The sequence below is a fragment of the Nicotiana tabacum genome, chromosome 4 (genome assembly GCF_000715075.1).
Source record: "Nicotiana tabacum cultivar K326 chromosome 4, ASM71507v2, whole genome shotgun sequence".
Classification (NCBI taxonomy): domain Eukaryota; kingdom Viridiplantae; phylum Streptophyta; class Magnoliopsida; order Solanales; family Solanaceae; genus Nicotiana; species Nicotiana tabacum.
Genome location: NC_134083.1, coordinates 8,358,367 through 8,371,092, shown reverse-complemented (window position 1 = coordinate 8,371,092; position 12,726 = coordinate 8,358,367). Strand labels below are relative to the sequence as shown.

The 12,726-nt window shown below is 37.3% G+C and overlaps 1 protein-coding gene across 2 annotated transcripts; it reads left to right on the top strand.

The window, feature by feature from the left end:
• The first annotated feature begins 1,272 nt into the window (after positions 1–1,272).
• On the top strand, positions 1,273–11,769 carry LOC107815362 (uncharacterized). Of its 2 annotated transcripts, XM_016640932.2 has the most exons (15): positions 1,273–1,823; positions 5,834–6,230; positions 6,328–6,505; positions 6,642–6,781; positions 6,863–7,997; positions 8,100–8,200; positions 8,319–8,463; positions 8,922–8,990; positions 9,076–9,121; positions 9,210–9,577; positions 9,824–9,903; positions 9,986–10,121; positions 10,768–10,972; positions 11,084–11,166; positions 11,297–11,769. In XM_016640932.2, exons 1-15 carry the CDS (start codon positions 1,715–1,717, stop codon positions 11,420–11,422), a joined length of 3,318 nt encoding a protein of 1,105 aa, XP_016496418.2. In that variant the 5' UTR covers positions 1,273–1,714; the 3' UTR covers positions 11,423–11,769. The 2 variants fall into 2 exon arrangements, 1 of the variants encoding a protein (XP_016496418.2); XR_012708485.1 differs by lacking the exons at positions 9,986–10,121; positions 10,768–10,972; positions 11,084–11,166; positions 11,297–11,769 and having other exon boundaries at positions 9,210–9,679; positions 9,824–9,904.
• Positions 11,770–12,726: the final 957 nt, after the last annotated feature.

The window sequence follows — 12,726 nt, the reverse complement described above, 5'->3', positions numbered from 1 at the left end:
GACTGGTAGATCTTTTTGAAAGATTATCTCGTGTGTAAAATTCAAGTTGGAATTTATCTTGAACCTTGTCCGACTTTCCCGTTTCTTTATGCTTTTTATTTTCTTTTGCCCAGTGATTTTCCTCTTCGGTTATTCCCCCAAATTTTATATTTGTCGTTTTATTATTTTTTATATTTTTTTCTCCATTCTATTATTTTATATGTAGTTTCTAATAAGAACACTCAAAAAAGAGATTCCAAAACTTTAAAATTATTAAATAAGCATTCCTCTTAATGTTAAATTTATGAGCTTTCTTCTTTCAAATCCGAAAAACTTGGATTTTAATGGGAATTTTGAATTGAGATAATTTTTTTAAATCCTTTTTATTATATCATAAAGATTTGTGTTATTCTATGGTTATTAAATAAAATAAAAATCTCTTAACTATTAAATTATGACAAAAATTTCGTAAGCATTGCTTAAAAAAATATGAGATTTGTGTTATTGATTTTTGGGGACTTGTAGTTAATTTAATTTTATACTCATGGGGTATAATTCATCTATTGAAGATACTTTTAAATTTTCTTATTCTGATTGATGTTATTCCCTTATTGAAGATGTTATCTTACTTGTGTAAATTTATTTTTAATATACAGAAAAAGATATGATTTCCTAGTAAAAATATTAATTTTACTTATGTTGTTATAATAAAGGTGTGATTCCTTATTTAAAATGCTAATTATGTTTGTTTTTTTATATCCGATATGTAATTTTTATATTTACAAATAAAAAATACCTATTAGGTTGACCCAAATAAACTATATATAAAAAAAGAATAAATGTTCCTAACAAATTACATATTAATCATTATAAGGTATACATTAAAGGAAATTATGACACCTGCCATTTTCAAATCCTAAATTCGCCTCTGATCGAGTACGAGTACATTTTTATCGGAGCTTGGTGGCTTTCCTAGGTTAGTTAAATCCTAAAATAAGTGTTTTTTTTTTTATTTTAAAATAAGCATTTTGATCTTTGGCCAAACAGGCTATTTCAGGAATTTTGGCACTAAAAGATTAGATATGGATTACATGCAGGGGGGGACAGGTAAGCAATGATGTGAAGTTGTAAAGACAGGGAATCACAGATTATGGTCCCATTAGAGGAGTTACTTACTCCCTGGGATTTCCTAACAAATCAGCAAATTAATTGCGCAACGGAAATTCAAGGTGCAAAGTGACGAAAATAGACACATGATACGTTTTATTCCTCCTTTCAACAAAAAATTTGGTCGAATCAATCAAACCGGACGATCCACGTCACAGTCCCCCCCCCCCCCAACTCCTCGCTCCCCACGCGGCGTTCCCTCCTCTTCTTCAAGCCGTCAACCCAAAACTCAACACTTTTACCAGTACTGTTCATCTGTTTGAACATTTCACAGTTAGAGCGAGAAAGTTTTCTCTCTAGAGAGAGAGAGAGAGAGAGAGAGAGAGAGAGAGAGAGAAAGAGTTCGCTTTGATTTCAATCATTTCTTCTTTTTCTATCACATTGACGATTGTGTTTTAGTTGATACCTGAGGTTTTACGGCGTGATCTTATGCGAATGTGAATGTGAATGCCCGCTGATTTGTTTGCTGTTTTAATTGATGAGAATTGAGAAATTCAGGACTTTAATTTGCTCGAGTTGTGTTTCTGGTGAATCAGCGTGAAGCATTTGATTTGGAGGAGGTCACGACATGAGCAACCAACGGCAGGCGGTGACGGTTCGGGACCTCATCGAAGAAGCTAAAAAGCGGATTGTAATCTTGCTCCTATGTGTCATTGGACTGTCCTATATGATGTCTCGTGAGTGTCCACTTTTTTTTCCCCAGTTTTCTCTGATGATGATGATGGTGATGAATTTAATTTCGCTCCTACTTGTTTTGATTAGCTCTAAATTAAAGGTTTGTGATGTGCTTTTTGCTGCACGGAATGTATTTTTATTGAGACGTTGATTGAATTTAATAGTAGGTAACAACCATCCCTAGTTCACGAATTTAGCATTTTAAATAGATATGGTTCAGGAATAATCCAAGAGGAGCACAAGGCTTCCCGTGGTTTATCACTTGTTGTGACCAATGGTGGAGGTAGGAATTTCATCAAGGGGGTAAGGTATGTGTACACACTACCCTCCTCATACCCCACTTATGGGATTATAGTGGGTTTGTTGTTGTTGTTGTATTCAAAAAACTACTCTCTCGTGTTTAGGATTGTTGTGACCAATGGCGGAGGTAGGAATTTCATCAAGGGGGTAAGGTATGCGTACACACTACCTCCTCATACCCCACTTATGGGATTATAGTGGGTTTGTTGTTGTTGTTCTATTCAAAAAACTACTCTCTCGTGTTTAGGATTAACAAAATATAGCGCATAAAAAGGTTATTCACCTATATCCTACAATTCTCCAGCGAAGGAGATTCAGTTGAATCCCCGTCAATAAACATGGTTCTGCCACTGGTTGTGACATTGGTGAACATTTGTCGGGATGGTAATAGACGTCGAGTATGTTACTGCTTACTCTCTGTATGTTGAACCATGCCTCATGTGTTGCTAACAAGTTCTTTCCTTTGCATTCAACCAATTTCTCTGATTCAAGCCACCAAAGGTGCTGCAGGACTTTGAATTCACTTCTGCCTGTCAAGGGTGGTGGTGGGGGTCATATAAGATGTTCAACCTGAGTTCCTTAAGTAGTATCTCTCTACTTTTAAAGAAGCATGTTACGCGTGTGCATAGTTGAAGTCATCTGGCGCTATGAGGTTTCTCAACATACTAGATTCCCAAAATATTTTTTTTCCATTTGACAGTGTTTAGGAATGTGGTTGTTTGCTAGGTGACTCATTGAAAATCACCAAGTGTATGTAAGTATGTACAAGTTGAATGTGAGTGGGATTTGCTGCCTGCATATCATAGATATTTATTCATCTAAAATATCATTCATCTTTCCATATCTATTAATACTAGGAAAACGCCAAAATAAATGCAAGAGGTTCCATATGTTTAACGGTTCTGCCAGAGGATTAAAGTACTTGAGCAGAAGGTTAGGTCCCATATGTAATTCCCTTATAAATTAACTATAATGTCGGAGCTTGAATAGTTATGCGTTTATGATGCAAGGAGGTATCATAGTATCTACATGAATGGAAGCAAGTTTTGACTTTATTTCTCTGCTTCTCTCCCTCTTGTGCTGTGTTTCTCCACTGATAATATTTGAGGTCATTTGGGGAATATGTTCATTGAACAAAACATTCACTTAGAATATAGGTTGTTCGTAGAGAGGAAATTTGCTTCTCTCTCTCTCTCTCTCTCTCTCATACGTGTTTCTTTCTTGTCTTGCGCTAGAATCACATAGGTGCTGTGGTTATCATCATATCTTCTTTGTTCAGTACTCCTACCATGAAATTTATTTCCTCTTTGGTGAGAAAGCAGAGATTGAGGGGGAAAAGGATTCAGTAGGACAGGGGAGTGCTTTTGTCGAGACTATGTCAAATGATTATGAATAATATGAACCATATTTCCTTTAAATATTCACTTGAATTCTTGGAGATGCTAGATATTGACTTGTCACTTGATAAAGTAGTGAAACAATTGAAGACATAACAAATATAATAGGTAACCAGTTTGGTTTTATCAGTACTTTCTACCTGTATGGCTCGTAACTTTGAGTTCTTATGTCCATGTAGAAAATTTAGACATAACACAATTAGATTGCCAAATGTTAGTTTGCAAACCCTTGGAATAACTTAAAGCAATGTTGTCCAGTCATTACTTATCAAAAAAAAGAAAATAGAGATGAAGCAAAGTTGTCCAGTCAGGATTTGACTTGAATGAAGTGGATAATTATTTTGGAGAATTGCAAAAAAGATTTAGCAAGGAAGACTAACTATTCAAGTTCTGATCGCATGTGAAAGTGTGTCGTAAGCTACTATTCCAAACTTTAGAAGCTCATTTAGTTACTGAAACCGCTCTCAAACAAACGCGCAAGAAGCTTTAAACTACAGGAGACCTGTGCAAGAATTTAGAAACTTAATGTTGGACTGTTGTTTCCTCTCCATGTATAACCAAGATTAATGAGTTTGAGGGAAAATGAACTCTCCTTGCATTTTTCACATTATTCAATATGCCACTTTATGATGAAGCTCTCCAGAAGTGATCATCAGCATAAGAGGCTGGAGATAGAGGGGGTGAAAGTTCACGAAGTCGGACCACAATGAAAATAGCTTCCGTAGCTTGTTCTAGACAAAAATCCATATGGGCAAACAAAAGAAGTGGAGACAATTACACTATCAGGAACAAATTCCTAATGACTGGAAATTAATTGCATGAGTGACGTTATTCGATGATGCATACGTACTTTTTGTTCTTGTTTTTCCTTTTAGTTTGCATGGTTGGTTACCAGTGGATTTGAAATCTTAAAATTTTGTTACAAACGGAACCAGTAGAGAAGTCAGATGTTTGCCGAGACTACATAAAAAATTATCTTCATGGCGTTTTGAGAAACAATTCTTAAAGAGATCCAAGTTGAGAATTATGTGCATGGAACTGAAAGAGATGAAAAGAAAGTGCAATTTTCTTCATCGATTTGTGAGTTACAATAAATTACTTGATAACATCTCTTTCTACACCATGTAACTTACATATGTGTCACCGATATGGATTTCCTTGTCCTCATGAACTGTGTGCCCCATTTGGAAGCAATCTATTTCAATGGAAATTTAATCAAAGGCTATTATGGGAGGTTTATAAATGGAATGATCCTTTTAAATGCAACCAGAGAAACTATAATCTTTTACTGTTGCTCAAGCATTTCAGTTGACATGTTAGAGGGGATAGGAGGACCTTGACGATGATCTTCTTCTAAATGGTGCTGTTGAATGGTTATTAATACAACTTCCATAAGTATATGCTTGAGTTTCACATAAGGTTGTAGCCGTCGATAAAGTTGTAATAAAGATCTTGAGATATCAAGGTTTGAATCCACAACTACTAAAAAGTTACTTAATTGATTTCGCTTTGGTTGGAGTCCCACATCGGTTGTGGGATGGGTAATTGGTCTTCTTACATGGTCTTGGATAATACTCTCCTCATCAGCTAGCTTTGGGGTTGAGTTAGGCCCAAGGTCCATTTTTTCACATCATCTGCTTAAGTCTTGCTGGACAAAGTTACCAGACTTATAGTGGTGAGAATACCAATACCTGGTAGAATAATTGAAATGTGTGCAAGTTGTCCAAGCACCAGTATTAAAAATAGCATGAGCCTGTAATATTGCTAGACCTGATTCAAGTCGGGCTAATGCAAGAACTGTATATAAACGTCCAAGATTCCCTACGAAATATAAAGGTTCATATATTGCATAGCAAAGCCCCATTATTAAATTTCGCGATTCTTATTAGTTATGTCAATGTTTGCTTTCTTAGAAGCTTCCAGCTTTATCTAAGAGTTAAGTCTTACAGCCTTCCTTTTGCATGCCTATCATGACAAACCTTATTTTATTTTAGAAAGCACAAAACTTTTTGGTTTTGCACAAATCTTTGTTAATGAGTACCTGATAAAAAAAAGAACATCTTATTAATGAGTCTTGCATGTATCTCGACGGAGATTCTCTGTTCAGAATTTATTCTTACAAGAGTTCTCAGCTTCACTGGGAGCCTGGTTTTTGTAGTTTCTGTTGAGTGTCATTTTCTCATTAATTACATGTTAACTTTATTGTCTTTGACATTTCCGCTTACGGCTTACTATATATCTTGGCCGATGTCTATATGCCATTTTCTGTTTCCTTTCTCACCTTTGACATTTTTCAATGTACTTTCCACTTGCAGTAACAAGCTCTTCAGTTTTTGTCAACTTGCCTGCTGCTGCTCTCCTAATTGTTATCCTTCGCTATCTATCGCTGGACTTTGATGCACGAATAAAAGCTGTTACATACAAAAGCAAGTCATCCTCATCAAATGGTACTATTCAGAAGAAACAATTAGAGGATCCAAAAGCAGTTAATGAGACTTCTGATTGGAGGAAGAAAGTAGATTCACCTATTGTGGAAGATGCAATAGACCATTTCACCAGACATATAGTCTCTGAGTGGGTGACAGATCTCTGGTACTCCCGGATAACTTCCGATAGACAGGGTCCAGAGGAACTTGTGCAGATCATTAATGGCGTCCTAGGGGAAATTTCATATAGGATGAGATCTATTAATCTTATAGATCTTTTAACAAGGTTTCAAAGTTGTACTTACAGGATGCTACTGACATATTTCCTCTTTAGCTTATGTTATTCTATTTCTTCAAGGAAGTCATTCATTTGGATCATGCAGGGATGTTGTCAATCTGATATGCACTCATTTGGAACTGTTCCGTACAAGCAAAATTAGGATTGAGAAAAAACATTCAAGATCATTGACTATAGAAGAGCGAGATCTGGAACTTAAACTGGTGCTGGCTGCAGATGACAAGTTACATCCGGCTTTGTTTTCTCCAGAAGCTGAACACAAGGTAATCTCATTCTTCGTTCTTATAAGGTAATATCATTCTTTTTCCTGATAAAAACCAATAATCAATTGTTCCATTGGAGAACTATTAATTTAGGATGGCTTTATTTCACGTACACCATTTTCTTCTCTATCTGCAGGTTCTCCAACATCTCATGGATGGTCTCATTTCATTCACGTTTAAGTCAGAGGACTTGCAATGCTCTTTATTCCGCTACATTGTGAGGGAGCTTCTTGCTTGTGTTGTGATACGGCCAGTACTGAATTTAGCTAACCCTAGGTAACTATTCCTTGGGTCTTGCTTCCTGTAGCCATATGACTCTTGCTGCTGTTCTTTATTTTATCACCCAAATTTTCTCAGGTTCATTAATGAGAGGATTGAATCTCTAGTTATTTCATTAAAAAAGGCTGATAAAGGACCTACGGCAGCGGAAACAGAACACCAATCAAGTCCGAGTGCATCTGCAAAGGTATCCGCAGATCATTTTTCTCGGGTGTTGGATCCTTCTGCGAAGGGTGTTGAACTTGTTCAGTTAAAAAGGGACCAAACTAACGATACCAAGGATAATCATGCGATGGACAACGGGAATGGAACTGATTTGTCAAAGGATCCTTTGCTCTCGATTGATACACGGTCTACTCGTTCTTGGAGTTCTTTGCCATCACAAACCAACGCAGATGATGGGGGAGGTATCCAGAGACACCGTTCTGGAGGAGAGTGGGGTGAAATGCTAGATTTGGTGTCACGTCGAAAGACTGAAACCCTGGCCCCAGAAAACTTAGACAACATGTGGACAAAGGGAAGAAACTATAAAAGGAAAGAAGAGGCCAATCTAGCATCAGATTTACTCCAACAGAGTTCCTTGGTAGGGGCACCTAAATCACAGAAAGAGATTGAGAGAGAAAACAAGGTTAACGTGAGCCTATTTTTGAAGGCTAATACTCAACCTTTTCAATATCAAGAGGAAGATGAGCAAAACTTGGATGAGGTCGAATCAGAGAGCACTAGTTCTTACACTACTGAAGATGAGGAACCTAGCAGTGTGACAGGTCTTCACTCTCCTGGTATTTTAGTGTGGGATGCAAAAAATAGAAGGAACGTCAATCACATTCATCATCCACTTGAAAGTAATGCTGGTCATAAGACAAGAAAGGGAAAATCTAGCAAAGGGCATGTTCGCTCTAAGCACTTAAATAAAGTGCCATCTGCGAGGAAAAAATCTAGAGTGAATAGCCAAACAGAGCATGTATGGCAAGAGATACAAAGATCCAGCTTCTTACTAGGGGATGGAAATGATATATTAAACTCTAAAGATAACGAGAAAACAGAAGGTCCGAGTGATGACTCTGATACAGAAATATCTGGTAGAATTTCAAATGGCACGAATGCATCATCATCATCTTTGTCAACCAGCATTCTCGAAAACCACAAAATGGGTGCTAATTCTGCGAAAGGTTCTATAATTGCTGATTCCTTTTTGAAGTTAACATGCGAGGTACAGCAGTGATTGCCATTCTTGTTTTACATGTAACTTCACTTTATGAATTACTTTCACAGAGTTGGACATCCACAGATGCTATCCTTTCTTCTGTTGCAGGTCTTGAGTGCCAATATCGTAAAATGTGGCTCAAAAACTTTTGCTGTTTATTCCTTATCTGTTACAGATGTAAACAATCATAGTTGGTCTATCAAAAGAAGGTCTCTTGATGTAACTTTCTGCTTTTATCGTTATTGTGAATATCAAACACCTCTTTATCCAGAATATATCTCAACAGTATCCAGTGTCTTAATTTGTTCTGTTTGCTGCTTCTGACAGGTTTCGTCATTTTGAGGAGCTCCACAGACGTCTTAAGGAGTATCATGACTACAATCTTCATTTGCCACCCAAGCATTTCCTCTCCACAGGTCTGGATGTTCCAGTCATTCGAGAACGATGCAAATTCCTTAACACATATCTGAAGGTGGTGCTCTAACAGATAGCATCTAGAAGTGTTTTTCAACTAGTACTTTGTGATCTATACCACAGTAATTTCATGTTATAAGAGTTTGCTTTGATGTCACAAAAATGTGCTTAAGTTCTTATCTCATACTGTTTTCCTTCTCATTATCGTATATTTTATCTTCTCTAAAAAAAAAAAATCACAGCAGTTTATCTTAGTCTTAATCCTATAATTGTTATTGACTCCGTGATTTGCTGCGAAGTTTCTTCTCGCTTCCTGAAGTTGATCAAGTATAACTAGTTCTGGTGATATAGGGATTTCATGGGCAGCTTCGACTAGAAAAACATTTCATGAAACTGATTTTTATATATTCCTCTAAACTATCTTGTTCACTTTTTCTCTGCAGTTCAATTTATTTATTTATATTTTTTCTGATGTCACCTTTAATTTTTATTTGACTCTTTCTTTTTTTGTCACAGAAACTGCTGCAGCTCCCAACCGTTTCCAACTCCATTGAGGTTTGGGACTTCCTCAGTATTGATTCACAGGTTAAAAGATTGCTGATTTTTTATTTTTTGAGCTTAGATGCATCTTTTGAACAAAGAGCGTTGATCTTGTACATTGTTTTTGCAGACATACAGCTTTTCAAATTCCTTGTCCATAATCGAAACATTACCAGGTGAGTAACTGACTTGGCATGGCTAAGGGGCAGAAGGTTGGGTTTCGATTTTTATGTTAATCGTAAATGGTTCTTGTTATTCTTTCAGTTGACCTGGATGATAGCGTATGCCGCGTAAGTAAAGAACCTCTGCCCAGGATTGGCCAAAGAACTGATATCATATCCTCCACGGGAGAGCATTATGCTGAAAGAAAGGAGCGAATCATGATGCATCAACCTGTGGTGGATAAATCAAGATTTGGGAAAAAATATGTCGCACTGTCCCCTCCAAAAAGACCCATCAAAGAAACTTTTGAGGATTCAAGTAGTGACTCCGACAATGTGGTACAAACAAATAAAGTTTCTATCCCAACCATGGAAACGACGCTAAAATCAGTTGAAACTAATCCACGTGTCTCACATGCATCATCCGAATCCTTTATTGATGCTCCTGTTGATTCCTCCCTTCCCGTAGAGGTAGCTGCTACCAACTTGTCTTAAGTTTTAGGCTAATAGGTTCTTTTGCCATTGGACACCTGGGAAGAAATAGATTCGCAATGATCAGCTTGAGTTAGTGAGGTTAAAAGATATGCAAGTTACCTTTTTTTTTCTTATGATGCTTTCATTTGGTTTTCTCTTAAGAAATTACATGTAGCTTTAGCCTTTCAATGAACTAAGATGGTTACGAACCTTATTTATTTTATTTTATTGGTTTCACTGTAGTGGGTGCCTCCGAATGTAAGTGCACCTGTTCTAGACCTGGTTGACGTCATTTTTCAGCTCCAAGATGGTGGGTGGATCAGGTATCATTATTTTCCAACTGTTTTGCTCTTGGACCTGATTGATTACTCATTTCTGTTATAAACTTCTTCGGATGCCTTCCAGGAGAAAGGCATTCTGGGTGGCGAAACAGGTTTTGCAACTGGGAATGGGTGATGCATTTGATGACTGGCTAATTGAGAAAATCCAGCGTCTGCGCAGGGGTTCAGTAGTTGCTGCAGGCATAAGACGTGTTGAGCAGGCAAGTGTCGCAATTTAGTTGTTTTTTCTTATCACGGTGATAACAACAATTCAATTTGCATTTGATGACAAGAGGGGTTGCTCTGATGGTAAGCAACCTCCACTTCCAACCAAGAGGTTGTGAGTTCGAGTCACCCCAAGAGCAAGGTGGGGAGTTCTTGGAGGGAAGGATGCCGAGTTTCTATTGGAAACAGCCTCTCTACTTTATGGTAGGGGTAAGGTCTGCGTACACACTACCCTCCCCATACCCCACTAGTGGGATTATACTGGGTTGTTGTTGTTGTAATTTGCATTCCTAATTGTTGTGATTTAATCTGTTAATACGTCCTATATTATAGTACTGTTTTCCAAGATTTGTTGGTTCAAACAATGCTCTGTCCTCTTGTTATTTTTTGGTTCTTATGTATGCTTTCCTTTTTTGTGAGTGGGAATTGGGTAAAAACTACCCTCGTTAGCTTGCTTTAAGAGAAAAAGTTATAGTAGTAAGTATTGTTGTGTCTTATATATGTGCATTTAGATGACAGAGGTGTATGTTTTTTCTTAAAAGGCTGAAATGTAGCTTCAGATGACTGATGGTACCCAAGATTCTGTCATTAACATTTTATTGATATTGGATCAAGTGTTCTCATTCTTTGTGCTCCATGTAGATTCTATGGCCTGACGGAATATTCATAACAAAGCATCCAAGACGACAACGCCCTACCCCATCTACCAGTCCATCTCTTAATTCTCCTCACAACCAACCCCCCACTCCATCATCATCACCAACGGTAGAGGATATCCAGAAACTGGATGAGATGCAGCAGAAGGAAGCAGAACAACGTGCAAACCTTGTATATGAGCTAATGATTGGTAGGGCACCCGAGAAACATGCGCCCCTGGTTATTGACCATTTCAACATTCATGAAAATCCATAATACTTTTTCCTAGTTTGCCATAATTTACTCTGATAACTTTTTACAGAAAAAGCACCTGCTGCTGTTGTTGGACTTGTTGGTCGCAAGGAATATGAACAATGTGCAAAGGATCTTTATTACTTCATCCAGGTAATATAGTCAGGGTCTTTAGAATCTGCTTTAAATATGATAATATTTCGTATCTTCATCTTGTATTGGTTTGTTCTAGACAGACACCTTTCCTGAAGAATTACTGACTGAGGCGCTGTTCCTTTTACAGTCATCTGTGTGTCTAAAACAGTTAGTCCTTGATCTTGTTGAGCTGATACTGTTGTCCGCTTTTCCGGAGCTGGATTGCGTGTTCAGTACATTGCATAAGGAGAAGTCGAAGTTCGGAGAGCTCTAAATAGATTAGTGCGTCTGTTTTTCAGACAATTTGTCCATCTTTTAAAGGAAATTATATCAACTTCCGTTTTAGTATTTTTCTCTACCTTGGCCTTCTTGAGAAAATCAATTTTTGCTTACGTGGCTTGTGCGCTCACTTGTGCGCAAAATTTTGTTCTGGATAATTTTTCTTAGACAACACAAATGTTAAAAGCTAGAATCAACTCCCCGGAGAACATGTAAATTAGATTATTTTTTTTTTGAAATATTTTTGTGGGAAGACTTGTGTAAACTACATTTGACCAACATTGGAGATACCCTTGTAAATCTTTGAGGTGGGTATAAATATACAAGATATTTATCAGTAAAGTTGATATGCAATTACTCCACAACACAGTATTTTACTGTTTGTTTGTTCTGCCTCACAATCAGTGTCCAAGTTCATTGCGAACTTTACTCCTATAGAAGATCAATGTTTTCAAATATGTAGTATTTAAACGACAGGCCATTAATTCATAATACGCTCATTCCTATTCTCCAAGGTTATCAATCAGAGCAGAAGCACGGTAACCAGCAATTGAACACCACTGGGCACTGAGAATGGATAAACGACTGCGTTAAATGCCAAAGCTCCTAAACAACGAATATTCCTAATAGTAAATCGGCAAGCAAAGCCCCAAACAAACTGAGTGTTCCTACTAATAAATCAGCAAGCATGGCCCAAATAAAACTTTCAGAAAACCTACAGAAGGCCACTCCCGTTCATTGATTTGCCAGAATACAACAGCATTCTGTTGGATACAGTGGAATCCAACACCAGCTAGCGCAACAATTACACCAAGTACTTGTTACCTTCAACTAGCATAAACGCAGCCGAACTACTAAATCTTGTACCAGTAGCTTTGTCTACCAAAGATTAAGCAACCAAAGTAATTTTTATCTCCTATGTGATTTGAAGTTGACTCGCATGATTTCACTAACTTCATTAGTAATCACTTCATTGACCACAATCTGAAGTCAACAAGGAAGCATTTTATTTCCTTAGTAAACCATTAAATTCAAGGCTTCGCCAACTTTTACTTCCATTAGAAATGACATCTACCTACTATATGAATATGCACATCGCATATGCATTCGCCAACCAAATGATGAATAATCCATCATAAAACTGTCCTACTAGCAAACGCAGGTCAGTTAAGACTACATGAACAAGTCAGAAAGATTTTCATCGCATTTGGTTTAAAAGCAACAAGCAATAAAAGATACGAATACCGGGGGCATAACGAATACCGGGGGCATAGGTGGGGTAAACAAAACCTCAAACTT

What these genes read in the sequence shown, in the direction of transcription:
- LOC107815362 (XM_016640932.2), top strand. Translation starts at nt 1,715, where the DNA reads ATGAGCAACCAACGGCAGGCGGTGACGGTTCGGGACCTCATCGAAGAA. An exon ending in ACTGTCCTATATGATGTCTC is followed by an intron (nt 1,824 to 5,833) that starts GTGAGTGTCCAC and finishes TTCCACTTGCAG; the next exon opens with TAACAAGCTCTTCAGTTTTT. An exon ending in CAAGATGGTGGGTGGATCAG is followed by an intron (nt 9,904 to 9,985) that starts GTATCATTATTT and finishes GATGCCTTCCAG; the next exon opens with GAGAAAGGCATTCTGGGTGG.